This window comes from Pan paniscus, chromosome 2 (genome assembly GCF_029289425.2).
Source record: "Pan paniscus chromosome 2, NHGRI_mPanPan1-v2.0_pri, whole genome shotgun sequence".
Lineage (NCBI taxonomy): Eukaryota > Metazoa > Chordata > Mammalia > Primates > Hominidae > Pan > Pan paniscus.
The window spans coordinates 149,086,631-149,105,821 of NC_085926.1; the positions used below are offsets into that span (position 1 = coordinate 149,086,631).

The following is a 19,191-nucleotide window of genomic DNA, read 5'->3' on the forward strand; positions in this document are numbered from 1 at the left end:
ACCTCCTTCTTGTGAAGCTAGTAAAAATGAAATAGGAAGAACATTTTATAGACATTTTTCTCTTCCTGTTAGGAAAGTTGTATTCACCAAAAACAAAAGATCATATTGTTGAAACTGGGGCTTGAAGATATTAATGTTAAGGTGTAAGCTAAATGACCCATTGAACAGTGTGCAAATTAAGAAAAGCCTTTCATTGCTTTTCTTCCATACATTATGAATAGTTGGACTATTCTGTGGTGAATTGCAGTCCATAAACTTCAGCAGCTAAAATGAAATTTCCCAAATATTTCATTGCTCCTTCTGTATTGCATATGTGTTTTTTTACACTGCTTTTCTCCTGCCTCTATTCCAGACATACAAACATACACATTCCACTTTTAGAAGAGGTTCATATATAGATTACCTTGTAATTTTAATAGCCTAAATGTATCTATATCTAAAAATGTATTTTTCAGAGATATTTAAAATAATTGATTTTTTGTTAAACATCACCATCTTTAAAATTTGACCTTCACAAAGAGAAAATAGATTGGAAAAATAATGATATTCTTAACATAATTAATATCTTGATATTAAAGAGTAATGAAAATGGGAATGATCAAAGGAATATAACAAAGAATAGAAAACAAGGTTCTGGTCCTGTGTAAGTTCTGTCTTTAAGAAAATAGAAGTTAAATAACTTCCCTAGAGGTACTTCATGAACTGTGGACATTCCCAGAGGTTCTGAGAGATCTTATTGGCGGAATGTGATGAGTAAGTGAAAGAATATTGTTAGGGGAATTATGTTAGCATTCTCATTTGATACCATGTTTCTCCAAAAACACAAATAAACCCTTCTGACAAAAACAGTTCAATAATATATGCCCCAATATTTTCCAGGGAGAATACAGTTAAACATGAACTATTTAAAAATGAAGACAACCTCAAATTATTTTTAGCAATTTTGCATAGGGATAATGAATAGTTTGTTGTACCATAATATATTTAGTGGGCACTCATGTAATACTGTGCAGAGTTTATAATTTACATGAATAAATGTTTTTCAGGGGTGTTTTTGAAATCCTTTGAGTGTTCTGGGGTAGTTTTTTCCAACTTTTAGAAATTATATTCACCTCTCTACGGCCATACCACCCTGAACGCGCCCGATCTTGTCTGATCTCGGAAGCTAAGCAGGGTCAGGCCTGGTTAGTACTTGGATGGAGAAATTATATTCACCTGAGGTGCATGGTCCCTTAAATAAGTACAGACATATCAATTAATTTTACATGTTTTACCTGAGCACTTAAATGCTAATAAAAAATTAACAAATTCATGATCTGTTATGACTATACTTCTGTAATTAACTTTGTTATTTATTTTTAATCTGTAGAGATGTGGTGAATCAGAAGTCTTAGATGAGAAGGAGTCTATTTCTTCATCCTCTCTTGCTGGATCCAGTTTGCCTGTTTTCCAGAATGTGCTGTTAAGGTTTTTAGATACACAGGCCCCCTCTTTGTGTAAGTAGAGAAAACTCTTTGCCTCTAGATCTTAAATAAGGGATTGATCTTTTTTTTTTTTTCTGATTCCTTTTTTAAAAATTTAGATCTTATTTAATATTCTTGGCACTGAATATAATGTATGTTTTACTGAGCAAAATTTTGTGGCATGTTTTTTAATGGAGACTTTTAGGCAATTTTAAAATCAGTCAAGCTTCAAACACTTTAAAATAATTGTTAAAAGTCACCTCACTCCTTCATGTAAGGAAGTAAGGTCTTCTGACATTTGTCTGTATATTGAATGTGATTTGGAATTTTCTCTTTTTTAGTAGTTTTCTGTATGTCTGATTTTCTAGTTCCTGCTCTTAAACATGGGAGTGGGGGGGAATCAAGCAACAGTACTCTGTAGCCAGAAACATGGTACAAGGAAGTAATTTATAGATGCCTGGCTGCTTCTCTACACTCTCTGGGATGTTTATGTCATCTCAAGCTCTTTTTTTTTGCCTTTTTAGTGAGGAGTTGAGGGTTTCTGAAATAAACAGCCACCCAGTGGGTTCAGACTGTGGGTGAACACTTTTGAAATATTTTGTGAGCTATGTAGGCTTGAAATTATTCTGAGATTTTCATATGACAAAATGCAACAGGGAGGATCTTAAGATAACAGAAAAATGGCAAAAAGTCAAAAGCAATAGAAAGAGGGAGAAAAAGGTTGGGGAGGAGGAAGATGCTTGTGAAGAAAGAGGTAAAGCAACAACAAACTGTACTCTTCTGAGTCCTCTGAGGAGGGGCCTCATTTTGGGTTGAGTGACACCTGCAGGTGAGGTTCTTTGAGACAAAGAGCTCTCTCAGTTATTTGGTGGCTTCCAGGCTAGAAGGAGAGCAAGCTCTGGAGCTAATCTAGTGGTTGGAATATAGGGAGGAGTAATTCATGGAAAAGGAAGCAGAAAAGTGAAAGGACTGAAGAGATCCCTGATAGCAGAAAATATATTGTCAGGCATGAAGTTAGCAGTTCTAACTTACCTTGTACCCTGGGGGAGACAGACATTTGCCCTTTGCTTCCCTCGTTTCTTCCCCATTCTTGTTCTCTCTTTAGGAAAAACTCCTTACTCCTGTGTCTTTGCTAGTTCATCTCATTTACTATCTGTCAGAAAAAGCTGATCTGTTCCTTGAAAGAGCCTGCTCATCACCGAGTTTGGTAGTGAGCAAGAGGAAACATTTAGGTTCAAGGTTTAGGGAACTGAGCTTAATGTTCCTTGGATAAATGTGTCTCCTATTGGTGTTTGTGAATGTGATGGTACCAAGGATTGAGCTTTGCAGGTTCATCTTACAAATTTTGAATCTTATCTTAAAGGTGTAGTCACAAAACTTTAGAGTGCAGTGACAATATTGAAAGTCATAATGTGAGTTAAATAGGCTAGTTATGAATAAAAATAATCTGCAGAGCTCCATCTTTGTGTTCTTTTTATTCAGTTGTTCCTTTTTCTTTTCTGTGGATCCTGCTTACATTTTTTTCAAACACCATTTAAATTGTGGTTCAATTGTAAAATCTCCTTTGAAAATGTGCACCCATATTCTCACAACTGCACAGACCCACTCAAGCTAGAAAAAGCAGTCATGAACTGTTTTATTAGTAAAACCAGAGGACAGCAGTCTAGTCCTGCTGTATTTTTTTCTGATCCTGAAATTTTGCTTTTTTACATTAGTACTTGAATGGGTATTAAGGACTACTATCTTTTTTTTTTTTTTTGAGATGGAGTTTCGCTCTTGTCACCTAGGCTGGAGTACAGTGGCACGATCTTGGCTCATTGCAACCTCTACCTCCTGGGTTCAAGCGATTCTCCTCCCTCAGCCTCCCGAGTAGCTGGGCTTACAGGCACCCACCACCATGCCCAGCTAATTTTTGTATTTTTGGTAGAGACGGGGTTTCACCATATTGGCCAGGCTGGTCTCAAACTCCTGACCTCAGGGGATCTGTCCACCTCAGCCTCCCAAAGTGCTGGGATTACAGGTGTGAGCCACTGCACCCAGCCAGGACTACTATCTTTAAACTTGTAATCATGTTTACCATACTGGATATTTTTCAATTATGGTGGGACAATCAAAACCTGCCTGTCAGTTCTGCCCAAAATGCTAGTGCCTCAGTAAATCTTCCAATAGATCTTTTTTCCCCAAAAAAGTTGATTGTGAAAAGTAATGAAAATATTAAGCCTTAGTAATTAGTTTTTTTCTACCACCTGCTCAAGGAATTCTTGATTGAATTTGTTTCTCTATAGCGGACCCAAACAGTGAATGCGAAAAGGTGGAATTTGTGAACCTGGTGCTGCTCTTCTGCGAGTTCATCCGCCATGATGTCTTCTCCCATGACGCATACATGTGTACCCTCATATCTCGAGGAGATTTGTCAGTCACTGCCTCAACTCGGCCGCGGTCACCAGTAGGGGAAAATGCAGATGAACACTATTCAAAGGACCATGATGTGAAAATGGAGGTATGGCCCTGGATATGATGCCCCACTCCCCCAGAAACTAAACTCTACTGGGAACCATGTTCAAATGGGTCATGTAGTGGTAGAAGAGTGATGGCTTTTTGTTGTATTCTTTTGCCCCAGTGGTTATTTATCTCTACTTCTCAAGCAAGAAAGATATTTACACTGTAGCTTCTTATGTCTTCCAGAATTTCCCTTTGGATACTATAAAACTGTAATGAAAATAATCTGACAGGCCATAACATTTTTCATAGGATTGGAATTATATACTTTCAGTTCTAGATGTTTCTAATCTCTAGTTTTTCTTTAACATTGTGTCTCAAAACTGGACTTGTTTTGACCTTTAAGTGTCAGCTGAGTTTTCATTCTAAGAATCGTCTTTTCCCTAATGTATCATTCATTACTTATATCACTCTTTTATTCATAATGGGAAATTCTTTGTTAGTCACAACACATATTTTCATTTCAGTTAATTAAAAGTTTAATCTCTGTTTCTCAAATGTTATAGAAGTGTCCTTTTCAACAAATTATTTTATGCTATGAGTGTGACTTTATAATTTTCTGCCAAATTCTGGTATTTTGGATATTGTTCCAGATACTTACTGAAATTTTCAAGGCAAAAAAGATGGAGGTGGTGATAGGAAGTTATAGAAAATGACGAGAACTTGAGACAATTGCTTAAAAACTGACAGTTTAGCCTGGGCACGGTGGCTGATGCCTGTAATCCCAGCACTTTGGGAGACTGAGGCGGGCAGACCACCTGAAGTTGGGAGTTTGAGACTAGCCTGACCAACATGGAGAAACCCTGTCTGTACCAAAAATACAAAATTAGCCGGGCCTGGTGGCACATGCCTGTAGTCCCAGCTACTCAGGAGGCTGAGGCAGGAGAATTGCTTGAACCCGGGAGGTGGAGGTTGCAGTGAGCCGAGATTGCGCCATTGCACTCCAGCCTGGGCAACAAGAGCAAAACTGTCTCAAAAAAACAAACAAACAAACAAAAAACACCTCACAGTTTAGGCATATACCATTATTATTTTTTAAAACAGTAGCTATACTTACAATTAAAAACCTGGTATTAGAATTGCAAACATGGATTCATAGTTCATACTGTTAAGGCTTGTTTTCAAAATGGTGTCAGGTTAAAAATATTTAAACACTTTTCTTAATTTATTGACAGTAGCAATTACAAGGCTAAAAACTGAAGTTCCTTTACCTGTTTACATGTTTTCTATCCTCCTGCTTTTTCTTTTCTATTCTATAGCTATTAAAGTGTCTTATATTTCAGATATAGTCTTATATTTTTCTTAAGAAGAAGAGTTGGTTAAAGTATGTGATGGGAAATAGCCCAAGAAAGGAAATTGTGGACACTTGTTTTTAATCCGGATGTTTGTGTGCTCTTCTCTTAAAATATCATGGAAGTTAAATTTTCTCATAATGAGGGAAAAGAATGTGACTGTTCGTAGCAAGGCATGCCTTAAAGCTTCCTTCAATTTGCGGGGAAGAAAACAATACGGGGAACAGAAGACAGAGATGGTTAAAAATCCCACTGTCATGTTTTAGCTTCAGTTTCTTGATGAACTCCAAAACTTACAATGTTACTTTCTTTCTCTGGCGATTATCAGGAACAGAGTATTATGGCGCATATGGGCATTGACTCAGGAACCACTAACATTTTTGATGAAGTAGACAAGAGTGACTTTAAAACTGACTTTGGTTCGGAATTTCCAGTAGGTTCAATCTTTGATTCTTATTGACAATTAAGAATTAACCCGCTCCCATCCCAGCCTGTCTCGATCCTTCTGTGTTCTCAGAATGACTTGCACATTTGTGATATGTAATCTTGCCATATTCTTCCTTTGGTACAATTATCATCTGACACAATTGGGTCATCCTCAGTTTTGGTTGCATGGCCTACTCTGTAAATTCTAACACTCCTGTCCTCCTAGTTGGCTAACTTTTTTGTTCATTTTGAGCTCATCATCATCTCATTAATGTGTGAATGTAGTTTCACGATGACAGTCCATGTTGATTTGCTATGTATATGTTCAGCTTCTATATAATAGCTTTGGTGGCTTTGGGCCTATTATACATTCTTCTACTTTATTTCAATATAATTATAATGTGTTCTTTCTCGTGAATCACAATATATAACTTTAAAAAAAAATTGTTTGGAGTACAGACCAAAACCTTTATGTCTATTATTCATTAGTCTTACTAGTTTATTATTATGTATATGTTTCTGTACGAAATGTAGCCCTACGAGGAAAACACTTACCCATACTTCTGCTTTTATCTTTAGCTTTCCAGGTAGTGTAGACACATTTCTTATGTGTGTGGTTGTCATTTTCTCATCTACAAAATGGAGGGTGATGCTCACAGATTCGTACTGATCTGAATATGAATTTTGTGGAAATTAACAAAATTTCTTCATTTTTTTTGCTAAGTGGTTAAGTAGGAAAAGGTGTATAAGTGTCTTATGTGTGTGTTTTGGTATGTAGCACTGTGGTTTGGTTTTGCTGGCTTTCATTTACAATCTCCAACATTTGTTTTACATGACTTAGATTTTTTCTCCTATGCCTGGAGAATCCTGTGAGAATGCCAACACTTCCTTGGGCAGAAGAATGTCAGTTAATTGTGAGAAGTTGGTGAAGAGGGAAAAGCCAAGGGAATTAATTTTTCCATCTAATTACGACCTCCTTCGCCACTTACAGTATGCAACACATTTTCCTATACCTCTGGTAAGTCATTGCTTCAGTTAATCTATACCCTGATTATTTTATTATAAGATCAATAACTGTTGAACGTCAGATTATTCAACTGTATTCTTGACTAATAATGATAGCAGGTGAGTTTTTTGCATTTGCTCCTGCTTCTGTTCTAATTCTGATCTTAAGCTTATGTACTGAGGTTGTCCGAATTTGTAGTGATATTAGTGGCTAATTAGATTTAGAAAATGAAATTTTCTATATTAGTATCCTTTTATTAAAGAGCATTTGAGTCACTGCAGGTGATGTCTAAATGTGTTTTTTTTCTTTTCTTTTTTTTTTTTTTTGAGATGGAGTTTCATTCCTGTTGCCCAGGCTGGAGTACGGTGGCACGATCTTGGCTCACCACAACCTCTGCCTCCCAGGTTCAAGTGATTATTTTGCCTCAGCCTCCCGAGTAGCTGGGATTACAGGCATCTGCCACCACGCCTGGCTAATTTTTTGTATTTTTAGTAGAGACAGGGTTTCACCATTTTGGGCAGGCTGGTCTCGAACTCCTGACCTCAGGTGATCCGTCCGCCTAGGCCTCTCAAAGTGCTGGGATTACAGGCGTGAGCCACTGTGCCAGGCGTAAATGTGTTTTAATTTGAAAGTAAATTTGCTGAGTAGCTTTTATGTGCACTGTATTATGGTAGGTACTTCTAGTCAGTAAGAGTTTTGAGGCATAGGAAAGACGGGAGACAAATGTCAGCAAGAATTTTGAGGCATAGGAAAGATGGGAGACAAACATCTATAAATGGCAAGCACTCAAATACGTGCAATAATTGAGTAAAAACACAAATTCTTACTGGAAGGTGAGCCAGTTGACATTTCTGGGCCCCTTCCACTCTCAAAGAATGAGTATTGGAGAGAACAAGAGTATTTTAGTTGAAAAATTGGGTAAGACTTCATAGAGGCTTGTACAAGATAGGCTCAGATTTGGACTGGTTGAATTTAAGAATTGTATAGCAAATGGGAAATGCTTGGCAGGAAATTTACCATTTGACTCTTAGCAAAGTGATGTGCTTTATTCTAAAGGGTAACAAAATTGGTTTCTTAATATTAGAAATAAAAATTGGGTCAAAATTTGAAATAAAAAGTTTATTCTTGGCTTCACTAACTTTTTTTCTGGATTTTTATTTTAAGTACAATTTCAGGGAGTCATTTTTTTCATTGGGTGTTACTTTTACATATTAAAAAGCATAATTGGGCCGGGCGTGGTGGCTCATGCCTGTAATCCCAGCACTTTGGGAGGCCGAGGTGGGCGGATCACGAGGTCAGGAGATCGAGACCATCCTGGCTAACATGGTGAAACCCCGTATCTACTAAAAATACAAAAAATTAGCAGGCCTGGTGGCGGGCGCCTGTAGTCCCAGCTTCTCAGGAGGCTGAGGCAGGAGAATGGCGTGAACCCCGGAGGTGGACCTTGCAGTGAGCCGAGATCACACCACTGCACTCCAGCCTGGGCGACAGAGCGAGACTCTGTCTCAAAATAGAAAAAGTAATTGTAGATGTATTACGTTACTTTCTGGGTATCTTCTAGGAGTTTTTATCAGCAAAACAAAGTATTCTGTTAAGTTATTTATTTATTTATTTATTTATTTATTTATTTTGGTATTTTGGAATATCTCCTGAAATGACTTTCAAAATTACCAAACCCATTAATTTTTTTCTTATTACAGTTAAAAGTCTCTTTTTTTTGTAATTTTTTTATGTCCAGGGCCATTTCAAAACTTGTCAAATTATCAAACCCATATTTTTTTCCTTATTACAATTAATCCATTTTTTGTTAATTTTTCTATGTCCAGGGATATGTCAAAACTTGCCAAAGTTTGTTCTTATTTATCACTGCCTGAATAATATCTATGCTTTTCTACTGTTACCTATAGACATTATTCATTTATAATATAATGGAATAATCTCACAGTTTATTTAGGGGAGCAGGAAGGGTAGCCTTATATTTTAGAGATGTATCCTGAAGAATTTATAGATGAACTGTCATGATGTCTGGGATTTGTTTTTAAAATATTCTGGGTAAAAAAGGGAGACAATATTAACATCCGGAGTTTATTTAATAGTAATATACCAATGTTAACTTCTTAGTTTCACCAAATGTACTGTGGTTCTCTTAAGTCATTTACATTAGAGAAAACTGGCTGAATGGCGTATGGAACTCTGTGTACTATTTTGCAACTTCTCTGTAAATCGGAAATTACTCTAATAAAAAGTTTATTTAAAAGAAAGAATTAAGGGGGGTGATAAATTAATCAAAGATGGCAAAATGTTGAAAGTGTTTGAAACTGGTTGAATGGTTGAGGGTTATGTGTTCCTTTCTTGGGTAAACAGAGCTTTGCATGTCTCTCTCCCAGGTGTCTGGGTGTCAGAGCTGGACACTAAGCCTCAGCTTCTTTATTCTGTTGTTCCTGTGACCTTGGTTTTACAGCCTTTCCCTGCATTTAACATTGTACTTCCTTGGAAGAAAGAGCTTAAATGATTTTCAGTGACCACATGTCATAATGAATCATGAGATAATTTAACTATAACAATTCATGAAAGAACTGCTAGACAATTGATATTGTAGGATACATTTTTTAATAGCCTTCCACCACTGGTTGCCCTAAACTCCCTGTTACCATGAGTTCAATTCAGAAGAAGCCAAAGGATATGCTAATATAACACTGACTTTAGGAATGCTACTGTCTGTTTTTTTCCCCTTAATAAAAAGAGAAAATCTGACTAGCTTCTCATTGCATGTGAGGAGACTATAAAAATATGGTTAAGAAAAGTGTTTTCCATGTCCCCATCTGTCATATGGGGCCCTACTAAATGAAGACCAAAGAGAAGAGGACTAAAGGGGGCTTGACCAAAGATTCAGAAAAATAGTTTCATGATGCTATTCTGTGAATAATACTTGATCTGCCCATTAGTGAACCATGTTTCCTAGACTACCAGCAAACACAGGTTCTAGTGGATAGGCATTCTACAGCCTGCAACTGAGGTAAGTCATTTACACTGTGTCAGATGTGTGAGGCTGCTGGAGTTTCTGTCATTACCATTAGCTAGCTAGAATTGTATAGCATTATCTTGTTGTATGTTTTGTAATAGGCACTTCATGCATTTTCTCATTTATTATTCACTGCAGAGTCAGAATATTTTTATGGAATTGTAGATAGGATTTTCAAGCTTTAGAAAATAATTTGTGAAATGCAAAAATGAGTTTGGAATCAAACTTGTTTTCCTAGCTTTCAGGAACACCATTTCTTAATCATTGCAGCTAATGCAAATGGATTTACCAGCGGTTTTTATATGGGCTTATTTTACTAATGAAATAAAAAACACAAAGTCATCATGTATGCTTATCTAAATTTTTCCAATATTCTTTTTCCTAATAAGTCTTTTATTTAATGCTGTGTATTCTTTCTGCATCACCAGCAGTGGAGAGAATTTGATCAGAGTTGTGACTCTGAGAGCTGGAGTCAGCTTATACTTTATTGTTATTTATTTATTTACTTATTTATTTGAGACAGAGTCTCGCTCTTTTTGCCCAGGCCGGAGTGCAGTGGCGCAGTCTCAGCTCACTGCAACCTCTGCCTCCCAGGTTCAAATGATTCTCCTGCCTCAGCCTCCCAAGTCGCTGAGATTACAGGCGTGCACTATCACAGCAGGCTAAATTTTGTATTTTTAGTACAGAGGGGGTTTCATCATGTGGGCCAGGCTAATCTCTAACCCTTGACCTGAGATCCGCCCACCTCAGCCTCCCAAAGTGTGTGAGCCACCACGCCCGGCTGGAGTCACCTATACTTTAAACTGGGGCCCTACGTGGAGTCAGGTTCATCTTTCTGGACCTGGGTGGCACTGAGTAGCTCAGCCTGTGCTACATTCCTAACACGGCCTTGCTATGCGAAGTCAGTGTATCTGTTTTATAAAGACCATCTGACTGGTGCTGTTTTACCATTGATGTGCTATCGATGTGATTTTCTAGTTCCAAAACACTAGTTTCAGTAGTTAGTATAACTTAACAACTCCCTCTGAAATGTTACAGGGCCTCTGTGTTTCATGTTACTTCAAAATAGAAATGAGAAGTCACTAAATGTATTATTACTAACATCAGGAAGCCTTTATTATAACCTACAGATAGAATATAATTACAAATAATACATTAAAGATTGTCTATATTTTTCAAGCCTTTTTATAAATAAAAGCTTTTGGTTATTGTGTTAGAAAAAAATTCGACATTAAAAATTGGAGGAGTAATGAGTTGAAAGATTACCATCTTTTGAAGTGATGGATTAGAAATAAAATAGGCACAAGTTGTTTGATGTAAGCTGCATTTTTTAAAAGTAATCTGAAAGGCTTTAAAATTATGTTGCTGGTGGGCTTTCTGGTAACTTACATGGAAATTATTTTTTATATTTTTATCAAGAAGTCAGTTCCAGGCATTTAAATGAATAACTCATGAATACCTTTGGGTCTATGTCATGGACCTCTTTTGGATTTCAAGGATATTGCAGGATTTTACATTCGTTCAATGAGACTCTTTAGTTTTTTGTACAAATATTTGGGTTAATGAGTAGCAGCAAGCCTAACAATAAAGCTTGACTTGCATTTAGAAACAGGATTTCTAAGTAAACCTGTCCATATTTGCTAGCTAACTGTATTTTTTCGTACTGAGTTTTTTTTTTTTTTTTTTTTTTTTTATCTTTCAAAGCTATAATTAACTTTATGGTCCAGTAAGGCCAGAATTGGTAGCACAAAAAATCCTGTCTTTTATGCATTATTTTCACATCTTAATTTTTCTTTCTGAGCCTTGGTCTCTTTAGGTGAGGCAAAAGTCTCAGTGACCTTTGAGCGGAATGCTTTTGAGAGGTGATAGTACAGGATAGGATCAAAGCACAGGTTCGACACAGCCAGGAGCAGTGTAGCCTCTTTGGCTTTGAAGAGTGAAATCCTGGTTGAGCAATCAGTTATGACTTCTGTCTGGCTGAGGGTATACGGGATTCGGACAATGTGGTAAGGAACAAAGCATATGATGTAGCCCGTGGTCACTAAAAGTATGTTGATGAGAGCCTTTTTCACATTTGGGTAATTTTCATTATCTTTGTTTCTGTAGAGCTGTCGAATTACAAGGCAATTGGATATTAAAATGATGGCTGAGAAATTTAAAAATATTGCTACACATATGAAATTTGTCAGCAAATGCCAATTTCTTCCAAATTCCTTTTTAAACTCCATACAACCCACATTTGACTTTTCCTTGATGTCTTTGATGGGAATCATCATATTTGGCACCATTATAAGAAGGACCATTAGCCACACAACGGTTGATATCATTTTGGCAAATCCGGGTTCTTGTATTCGGTAGATCTTGCAGCTGTGTGTCAGCTGAAGACAGCGGTCAATGCTGACAAATGCTAAGAAGATAATTGATAAATACATATTGATATAGATGAGGCAGGCTGTTACTTGGCAGTGGAATATCTTCAGCTTCCAAGGTGCCACACCCAAGTCAACAACAATTTTCACTGGTAATGCCAGAGTAAGCAGGAAATCGGCTGTAAGCAAATTAATTAAGTAGATGCTCACACACCTGTGATTCGTATTCTTCTGTATAAAAGCCCAGGTTGCAAAACAACTTCCAATAATTCCAACAAGGAAAACTAAATAAAAAAAATATGTGAATGGCTCCAGATCTTTATAAACTGGGCAGAAGAACGAACTGTTTGTCATCTTGAGGGAAAGTAAGGATGACTGCTTATTGAAAAGAAAAAATTTCTAAGACTCTGTAAAAGAAACAAGGAAAAGGAGGTTAGTAATTAAAATTAGCAACTATTTTCTTTAAAAGACATTGGTCTTCACAATACCGTTGTCTTTCTAGTTCTTAGAATTTTATTGGTGAACTTACCAGACCATATGGCCTGGTGAGAACATACTAGATTGTGAAGATGCCTGGGTTTTCCATTGTCTGATTTTGTGACTTTCAGGAAATCCCATGCAGGTTTGCTTTTGGTAGGGATATTTTCAACCTCAGGTTTTTCCATTCTGGTAGTTCTTGTTACCAGTTGGGTTGGAAGTTAGTTTGCAGAGGAGATAAGTGAACCGAGATTCTGAGAAGTAGAGAGAGGAAACTAGGGTTGTGGTTGAGCATGAAGAGCTTTCAATGAGGCCTTCTGGTTTTTTTCTTGTTTTAGTTTTTTGTTTTCCATAGATTCATGTGGCTCCTAAGGCTGGGAGAACCCAGGCTGACAGGGGAAGTAAGGAGTTGGTGGAAAATCTCCAGCCTGGTCGCAAGAGTCTGTCTCAAAAACAAACAGAAAAAAACCAAAAAAACAAACAAAAAAACCCACAACTACCAGAACATGGATGTATGTTCATTGGTTACAAAATCCTTGGAGAAAGATTTATTTATATTAGTATCAAAACATCTGACTTCAACACTTGAGTCGCTTTTTTTTTCTTTCATTGTGGGTTTTGAAGCAGTTAAAAGCCCAGAAGCATAAGACATACCCTTAGAACTACTGTGATCACCACTGATAATGACAATGAAGTCTTGTCATGTCCCTCCCAAATCTGGAACATTGAGCGGGTTTGTAAGCTCAAGTTAAACTGATAGGGCTCCCTTTGACCTGGTCTATTCAAACTCACGTGCTTAGAGCTAAGGGTACATTAGTAATCTTTCTGGTGCTGCCTGTTGGTGTGGGTCCCCCTTTTGCATATTAAACAATGTTCTTTTGTTTTAAAGACCTGAAGATTATTTTTGTATTTTAGCAAGGAAACATTTTATATTATAATACAACCTTTTTAAAAGAAGCAAATATAAGTTATAGTGACCAACATTGAAGGCCAGATCAGCTACTCTGTAAGTGCCTTTTAATAAGAGAATAAAACTTCTGACATCTTTCTAAATTTTAATTTCCCCAATTAATTAATGATCCTTTGTGTGCATTTGTAATGAAACAATATATGCAAACAGATGAATAAGGCAGATGTACACAAAGCTTTCTAAATTCAAGTGCTGCTTAAAGGCTACATGCCCTTTCTCTTTCCCTACCTGAGTTAGTACGTTAGAGTCCATGAATAATGTCATTATTTACCAAACTCGATGAAAATAATTAAGCAGTTGGTTTGTATCTGGCACTATGCCAAATACTTTACATGTACTTATTTAACTTCTTATCATTTCCATAAGCTAGGTGTTGTTATTGTCCCTGCTTTACAGATGAGGAAATTGAGGCATAATGGGGTTACTTACCCAAGGTTGTGTAGCTGGTAAGATATAAAGCCAGGATTCCAGCTCAGTCAGTCTGATCTCAGAATCACATTCAAAACCACTCCAAAACACTGCCTCAGTAACAATAGTAAGATGATGATAGAAATGATAATGATTATTATTATATCTGCCAGTCTTTACTAAGGGCTTACTGTGTGGGCAGGAACTATGTTCTAAACAATTTTTATGTAATAAAGCTGAAATAAACTATTCATTTTTAACTTTTTACCAAAATACTAAGAATATAAGTTTAGGCTTTTCGTATATTTTGCTGTTTTATGCATACAACCACGCACACGCACGCCGTACACACACACACACTCTCTCTCTCTCTCACACGCACATTTAAAAACAAAACCTAGGCCCATCCAATAAGTTTAAACCAACTTTGCTCTCAAAGCTTCCATAACCTAGTTTCTCTCTACCATCTCTACTTACATCCCAGATTAAGATTGGGATTGGTGGGGTCTCTACTGTTCTGTGTACAGTTCCTTCCTGCCTTTATACTTTTGCATGTGATAGAAATTTTGGAGTCATAGGATTTTAAGGATGGATGGAAACTTTATCGATAGCCTGTAGTCTAATCCCCAAGTCAGTTGAGGAGATTGAGGGCTGGCACTGGTGTGTTCCTCAAGCTTTCACAGCATGTTCAGGCAGGACTAAGATCTGTTCTTATTGGTCATCTTCTAAGCGCTCTGCATTTATCCTTACTATTCCTGTATCCTGCTTATTCCAGAGCTTTAAGGAAGCTCCTCACATCTGAAAGCTACTCCAGGCTTTACCGATGTCCTTGGCGACCATGAATTTGGATAGTTACCATTTGTACCTTGGAATTTTGAACATAGTTTTCTTCTTTATGTGAAAAACTAGTATTCATGTGCATTGATACAGTGTCAGATCTTTGCTTATTGTTACTTTCTAAGGCCCTAGGATTTTGGCTTACGCACTTTTATTTCAAATATTACATAATAATGGTAACATAATGTGTTTCTTTAAGTGCTCCATTGCTTGCACAACTATAAAATAAGTCTGTTGTATCAATGAGACCTATATGGTAAAGAGAATTAGAGTAATTTATTTTGATTAATTTTCTCTGTAGCTAGAACTGACGATATATACCGTACATGAATAATTTATCTGAAATGAATAACTAATCATTCAGTAATTCTCAAGAATCATGGAGCATCTCACATTTCTCACATTTGCGTTTGTGAACTTTTGTCTAAATTGCAGTGAGAAACAAATCTGTTTATTTAAAATTTTTGCTTATGTAAATTAGAGGTTAAACTATTGTATGATAACATCCTGTGTTCTGTGTCACAAGTTTGAGAACTAAGTGCTTAATAAATATTTTACCAGACAGTTACTTACCAGTGAAAATGTGAGATACTCAGAAGTAGTCCAGCAACAACAATACAAGATTTTAACTGTCTCTGTAGTTTGGATAGAGTGCCCATTGCTTAGAAAATAAATAAACTGGCTGGGCACAGTGGCTCACGCCTGTAATCCCAGCACTTTGGGAGGCTGAGGCGGGTGGATCACTTGAGGTCAAGAGTTCGAGACCAGCCTGGCCAACATGGTGAAATCCTGTCTCTAAAAATACAAAAATTAGCCAACGCGGTGGCGGGCACCTGTAATCCCAGCTACTCGGGAGGCTGAGGCAGGAGAATTGTTTGAACCCGGGATGTGGAGGTTGAAGTGAGCTGAGATCGCACCACTGCACTCCAGCCTGGGTGAAAAAGCGAGACTCCTCAAAAACAAAACAAAACAAAAACAAAATAAAAGCTTATTAGATTTTCTATGGGAATCACAGTGGAATCTTCTTGAAATCACCTATTGTAATGTTTATAGAGGAAAGTCATCTTAAGGCCTGTTGTTCCCTGTTGTGAAGATCTACAACATGGCCTCTATCCACCCAGTTATAAGATTGAGTTACTGAATAGTTATGCTCGCTCAGGTATTCAGTCTGGTGTCAATTATCCTGTCTTTTGGAGACAGATGAATGGGTTCATCAGATATAAGAAAATTATAGTGTCATTCACAGCTAGGACCTATTTAGAGTTTAAAAATTGATGCTTTTTTTAATACAGCTTGGCTTTTTCTACTTATAAGCCTTAAATACTGAAAAATCACAATTTTGTTTTCCACGGAAAAGCATTTGAATATATTAAGTGTTTAAAAAGACATACCTGGGGCTATCTTCTGTGAGCCTCAGCAAGCCTTGCTGCAAGTCTTCAGAGAAGCATGAGCTGTTTGGTTAGCCGCAGCAGTAGCAACCCCATTGCAGGCTGCTGGCTTTACTAAAAATTTCCTTTCCTTTTTGTGTGGTTTTAAAATGTTGCATATTGACGTAGATGAAACTGTGGTTTGCAAGTAGTTTAACTTTATGAAAGTCTCCTAAAGAAGTTTTTTTAATGTATACAATTTCATGTATGCTTTCTTAAGCAATTTATTTGTCATATTTTTTAGAGAAAAGATCTTCATTTAGTACCTAGCCTTTTTTTTTTTAAAGTATCCAAGGTATGTTTTGTGTCATAATGATTTCAAAGAATATCACTCTTCATGCCTTGATGGGGATTAATAATTAAAGATATAAGGTGTTTAAGCAAATATTTTTTCAGTATATATAGTAACACAGCATTTCAAAGTTAAAATTTAAAAAATAGTTGTAGTTTTTATTCCTGCTGAGACACCTATTATTAAAAAAAGAAGTAAACAAAAAGATGTGTTTTACAGAGTCAGCTAATGTATATATTTTATTTATCTTATTTTGTGTTCATTATAGAAAAATCTGGAAATAGAAATAAAAAAGGAACATCATTATGCAGAGAGATAATTACTGTTAATATTTTTGGTACATAAGTTTTAAATTTTTTCTATGCTTATGTATTTCCACTTAGATGTTATTCATACTATTTTATAGTTTATAATTTTTCATTGAAGAATATATTATATATTCAATTTATGAGATTAGACTTGTAATAAGTATTTGTCTGTTTGACTCAAACAGCCTAATGAATTGAAATAGTATTTAGTAATTAATAGATTGTGTGTAAAGGAACCCTACAGTGTGTATTTAAGTTGTTTGGTTAAATGTTCATTGTGTCTGTGGCAGAACTAACTGAATGTTTGAAAGAAGCCTAGCATGGTGGGGGCCCTAACAAACATATTTTCAAGAGTTCTGAATTTTCTGGTTCGAAGTTGATGTGTAAATGCAAAGCCATTGCCTGGTTATTTAGGTCTGGTTTCTTCTAATGCTTCATTGGCTTGGTAGGTGCTTTGGTTTCTTTTAATAATACTTGGTCAGTATTCTAGATAAGAAAAAAGAAGATACCTTTCCAGGATCTAAAATTAATCTCTTGGTATTAGTTTTTAAAAAGAAAAATGTCTCAAAAGATGAAATGAGAAGTATCTAGCTAGGGAGAATTTAGGGAAAGTCTAAGGAGACTTTTGAAAAAAATGTAAAGATGCTTATGATGATATTGGTCATGTCTCAGGTATTCTGACATTCTCCCAAATTCACATAATTATTATTTTTGCCAGTGAAGACCATAAATTATAAATTATGAGGGAAAAAGCAAATGTTTCTCAAACATTTTATGTTAAGAACCACTGTGAGCTTCATCATCATAGTGCTAGGAAAGGATCTTTCTTTTAAGATATGTATGCTTCAACATTGTACAGGACTCACTGAAGAACATACTTGTAGAAAAGATATATTTGCAGACAAGTAAGTGAGAAGTGATCAGGGTTTACATCCACTGGAGGGTAGAGGAGATGAAAGGGAGAGAATTTAGAGATGAGTGGAGTTGACTGCAAACAGTGGTGAATGATTTTACCATGGCATGGAGAAAAACTGGGATGAAAGATTTTTGACAGTTTCTGTTTTGCTTTTTTTAGTTAGGTCTCTTTATATGTTTACTTCCCTGGTTCACTTTAAGGTTGTAGACACAATTGAAAAGTACAAACAATTGTACTTAAAAATCTACCCAGACCACAGTTTCTGTGTCTGGATTGCCAAATGTGAAAGCACTGAAGTGCCCTTGTTCTCAGAGTTCTATTTAATTTTTAGAATAGTGAGAATTAATCTTTTAATAGATGAATCATATTCCTCCTTCTGAGAATGAGCTTAGGCAACCTGGCTTTGTGTGGAAGTTTATTCACAGTGGAAATACATGTAGTTTTCATTTTTTAATGCTAGTTTCATTTGATTTTCTATAAGCCACTTTTTTCTATCTGTTTCACTGAGGACAAGTGTTTGTGACTGTACTTAGTGTTCCGGGAAGTTGCATGTCATCACTAATACACACCCAAGCGGGAAGAAGTGAGGTGAAGTTATTTTTCCCTTACCTTGGTCATGGCAGTATTTTTGTTTAAGAAATAATCTATTCATTACTTATGAATATTTCATGGATATTTTGTATGTGTAAAATAAAAATTAAAGCTAAATTGTCCGCCAAGTTATGAATTGAGAAAGAAAATATTTTCTGAAGTCAACTCTCCTATCTATACAAAACGTGCTTTTGATTTTATTGAACACAAATACCAAACAACGGTATTTCAGTAGAAATACTTGCTTTGAATATTTAGCGTTTTTAAAATGTGCTTTTTCGGCATATCGTGGAAGCCATTTGAAACTAATGAGGAAGGGGAAAGCAAATGTTGGGGTCGGTGGTCACTGCCACAGCCAGGCACAGGTCTGAGGACTTGTTTTTGTTAAAACAAGCCATGAGATACAGGAGATTCTGCCTCTTACAGATGGGGAAACTGTGGTGCAGAGAAATTAAGGCCCACTCAAGCCTGCACAGTTAGACCCTGGCGTCCCAGCTCTTAGTTATGCTTCTTACAATGAAAGTGCTGGGGACAGTGATTACAATGGAGGCCATCAGGTCAATCCAGTCCCCCTTCCCATTTAGTATTTGTAACCATTTGAATTTGCATGCCATTGGGTGGTAGAACAGTGTACCACTGTTCTTGCCTTCCTCATGGAGTTTTCAGCCTCTGGAATGTGAATTTGGGACGCTCTTACATCAAAATAATTTACAAATGGAAGATTTTTATGATCAGTCACTTCTGCCACAGCCTGTGCAACTCCAGTTCAGCCCTGTCTCTATAGCCGTTGTGCTTCAGGGTTATGTTTTGAAAGAAAATAATTTTTTTTTTTTTTTTTTGCACATAATATTCTTTCCCACCTGGGCTAGCCCAAAGATTTTTTTCTGT

General features: G+C 36.5%; 2 protein-coding genes across 9 annotated transcripts in view; one reads left to right on the plus strand and one right to left on the minus strand.

The window, feature by feature from the left end:
- The window catches only part of MED12L (mediator complex subunit 12L), a 349,139-nt gene that overhangs the window by 101,116 nt on the left and 228,832 nt on the right, over positions 1 to 19,191 (plus strand). For 6 of the 8 annotated variants that reach the window (XM_057301943.2, XM_063602974.1, XM_063602975.1 and 3 more), the window contains 4 exons: positions 1,370 to 1,496; positions 3,749 to 3,963; positions 5,583 to 5,687; positions 6,522 to 6,698. In XM_057301943.2, coding sequence (XP_057157926.1) covers positions 1,370 to 1,496; positions 3,749 to 3,963; positions 5,583 to 5,687; positions 6,522 to 6,698 — 624 coding nt within the window. The remainder of the gene's footprint in view (positions 1 to 1,369; positions 1,497 to 3,748; positions 3,964 to 5,582; positions 5,688 to 6,521; positions 6,699 to 19,191) is intronic. The other 2 variants (XM_055110602.2, XM_055110603.2) reach the window with 1 other exon arrangement.
- On the minus strand, positions 9,023 to 16,273 carry GPR171 (G protein-coupled receptor 171). The gene is made up of 3 exons (XM_034957611.4): positions 16,161 to 16,273; positions 13,954 to 14,042; positions 9,023 to 12,484 (listed from the first exon to the last, which is right to left on the minus strand). The coding sequence occupies exon 3, from the start codon at positions 12,429 to 12,431 to the stop codon at positions 11,472 to 11,474; it is 960 nt and encodes a 319-aa protein (XP_034813502.1). The 5' UTR covers positions 12,432 to 12,484; positions 13,954 to 14,042; positions 16,161 to 16,273; the 3' UTR covers positions 9,023 to 11,471.

Excerpts from the sequence above, each read along its gene's own strand:
- GPR171 (XM_034957611.4), bottom strand. The coding sequence starts at position 12,431 with ATGACAAACAGTTCGTTCTTCTGCCCAGTTTATAAAGATCTGGAGCCA.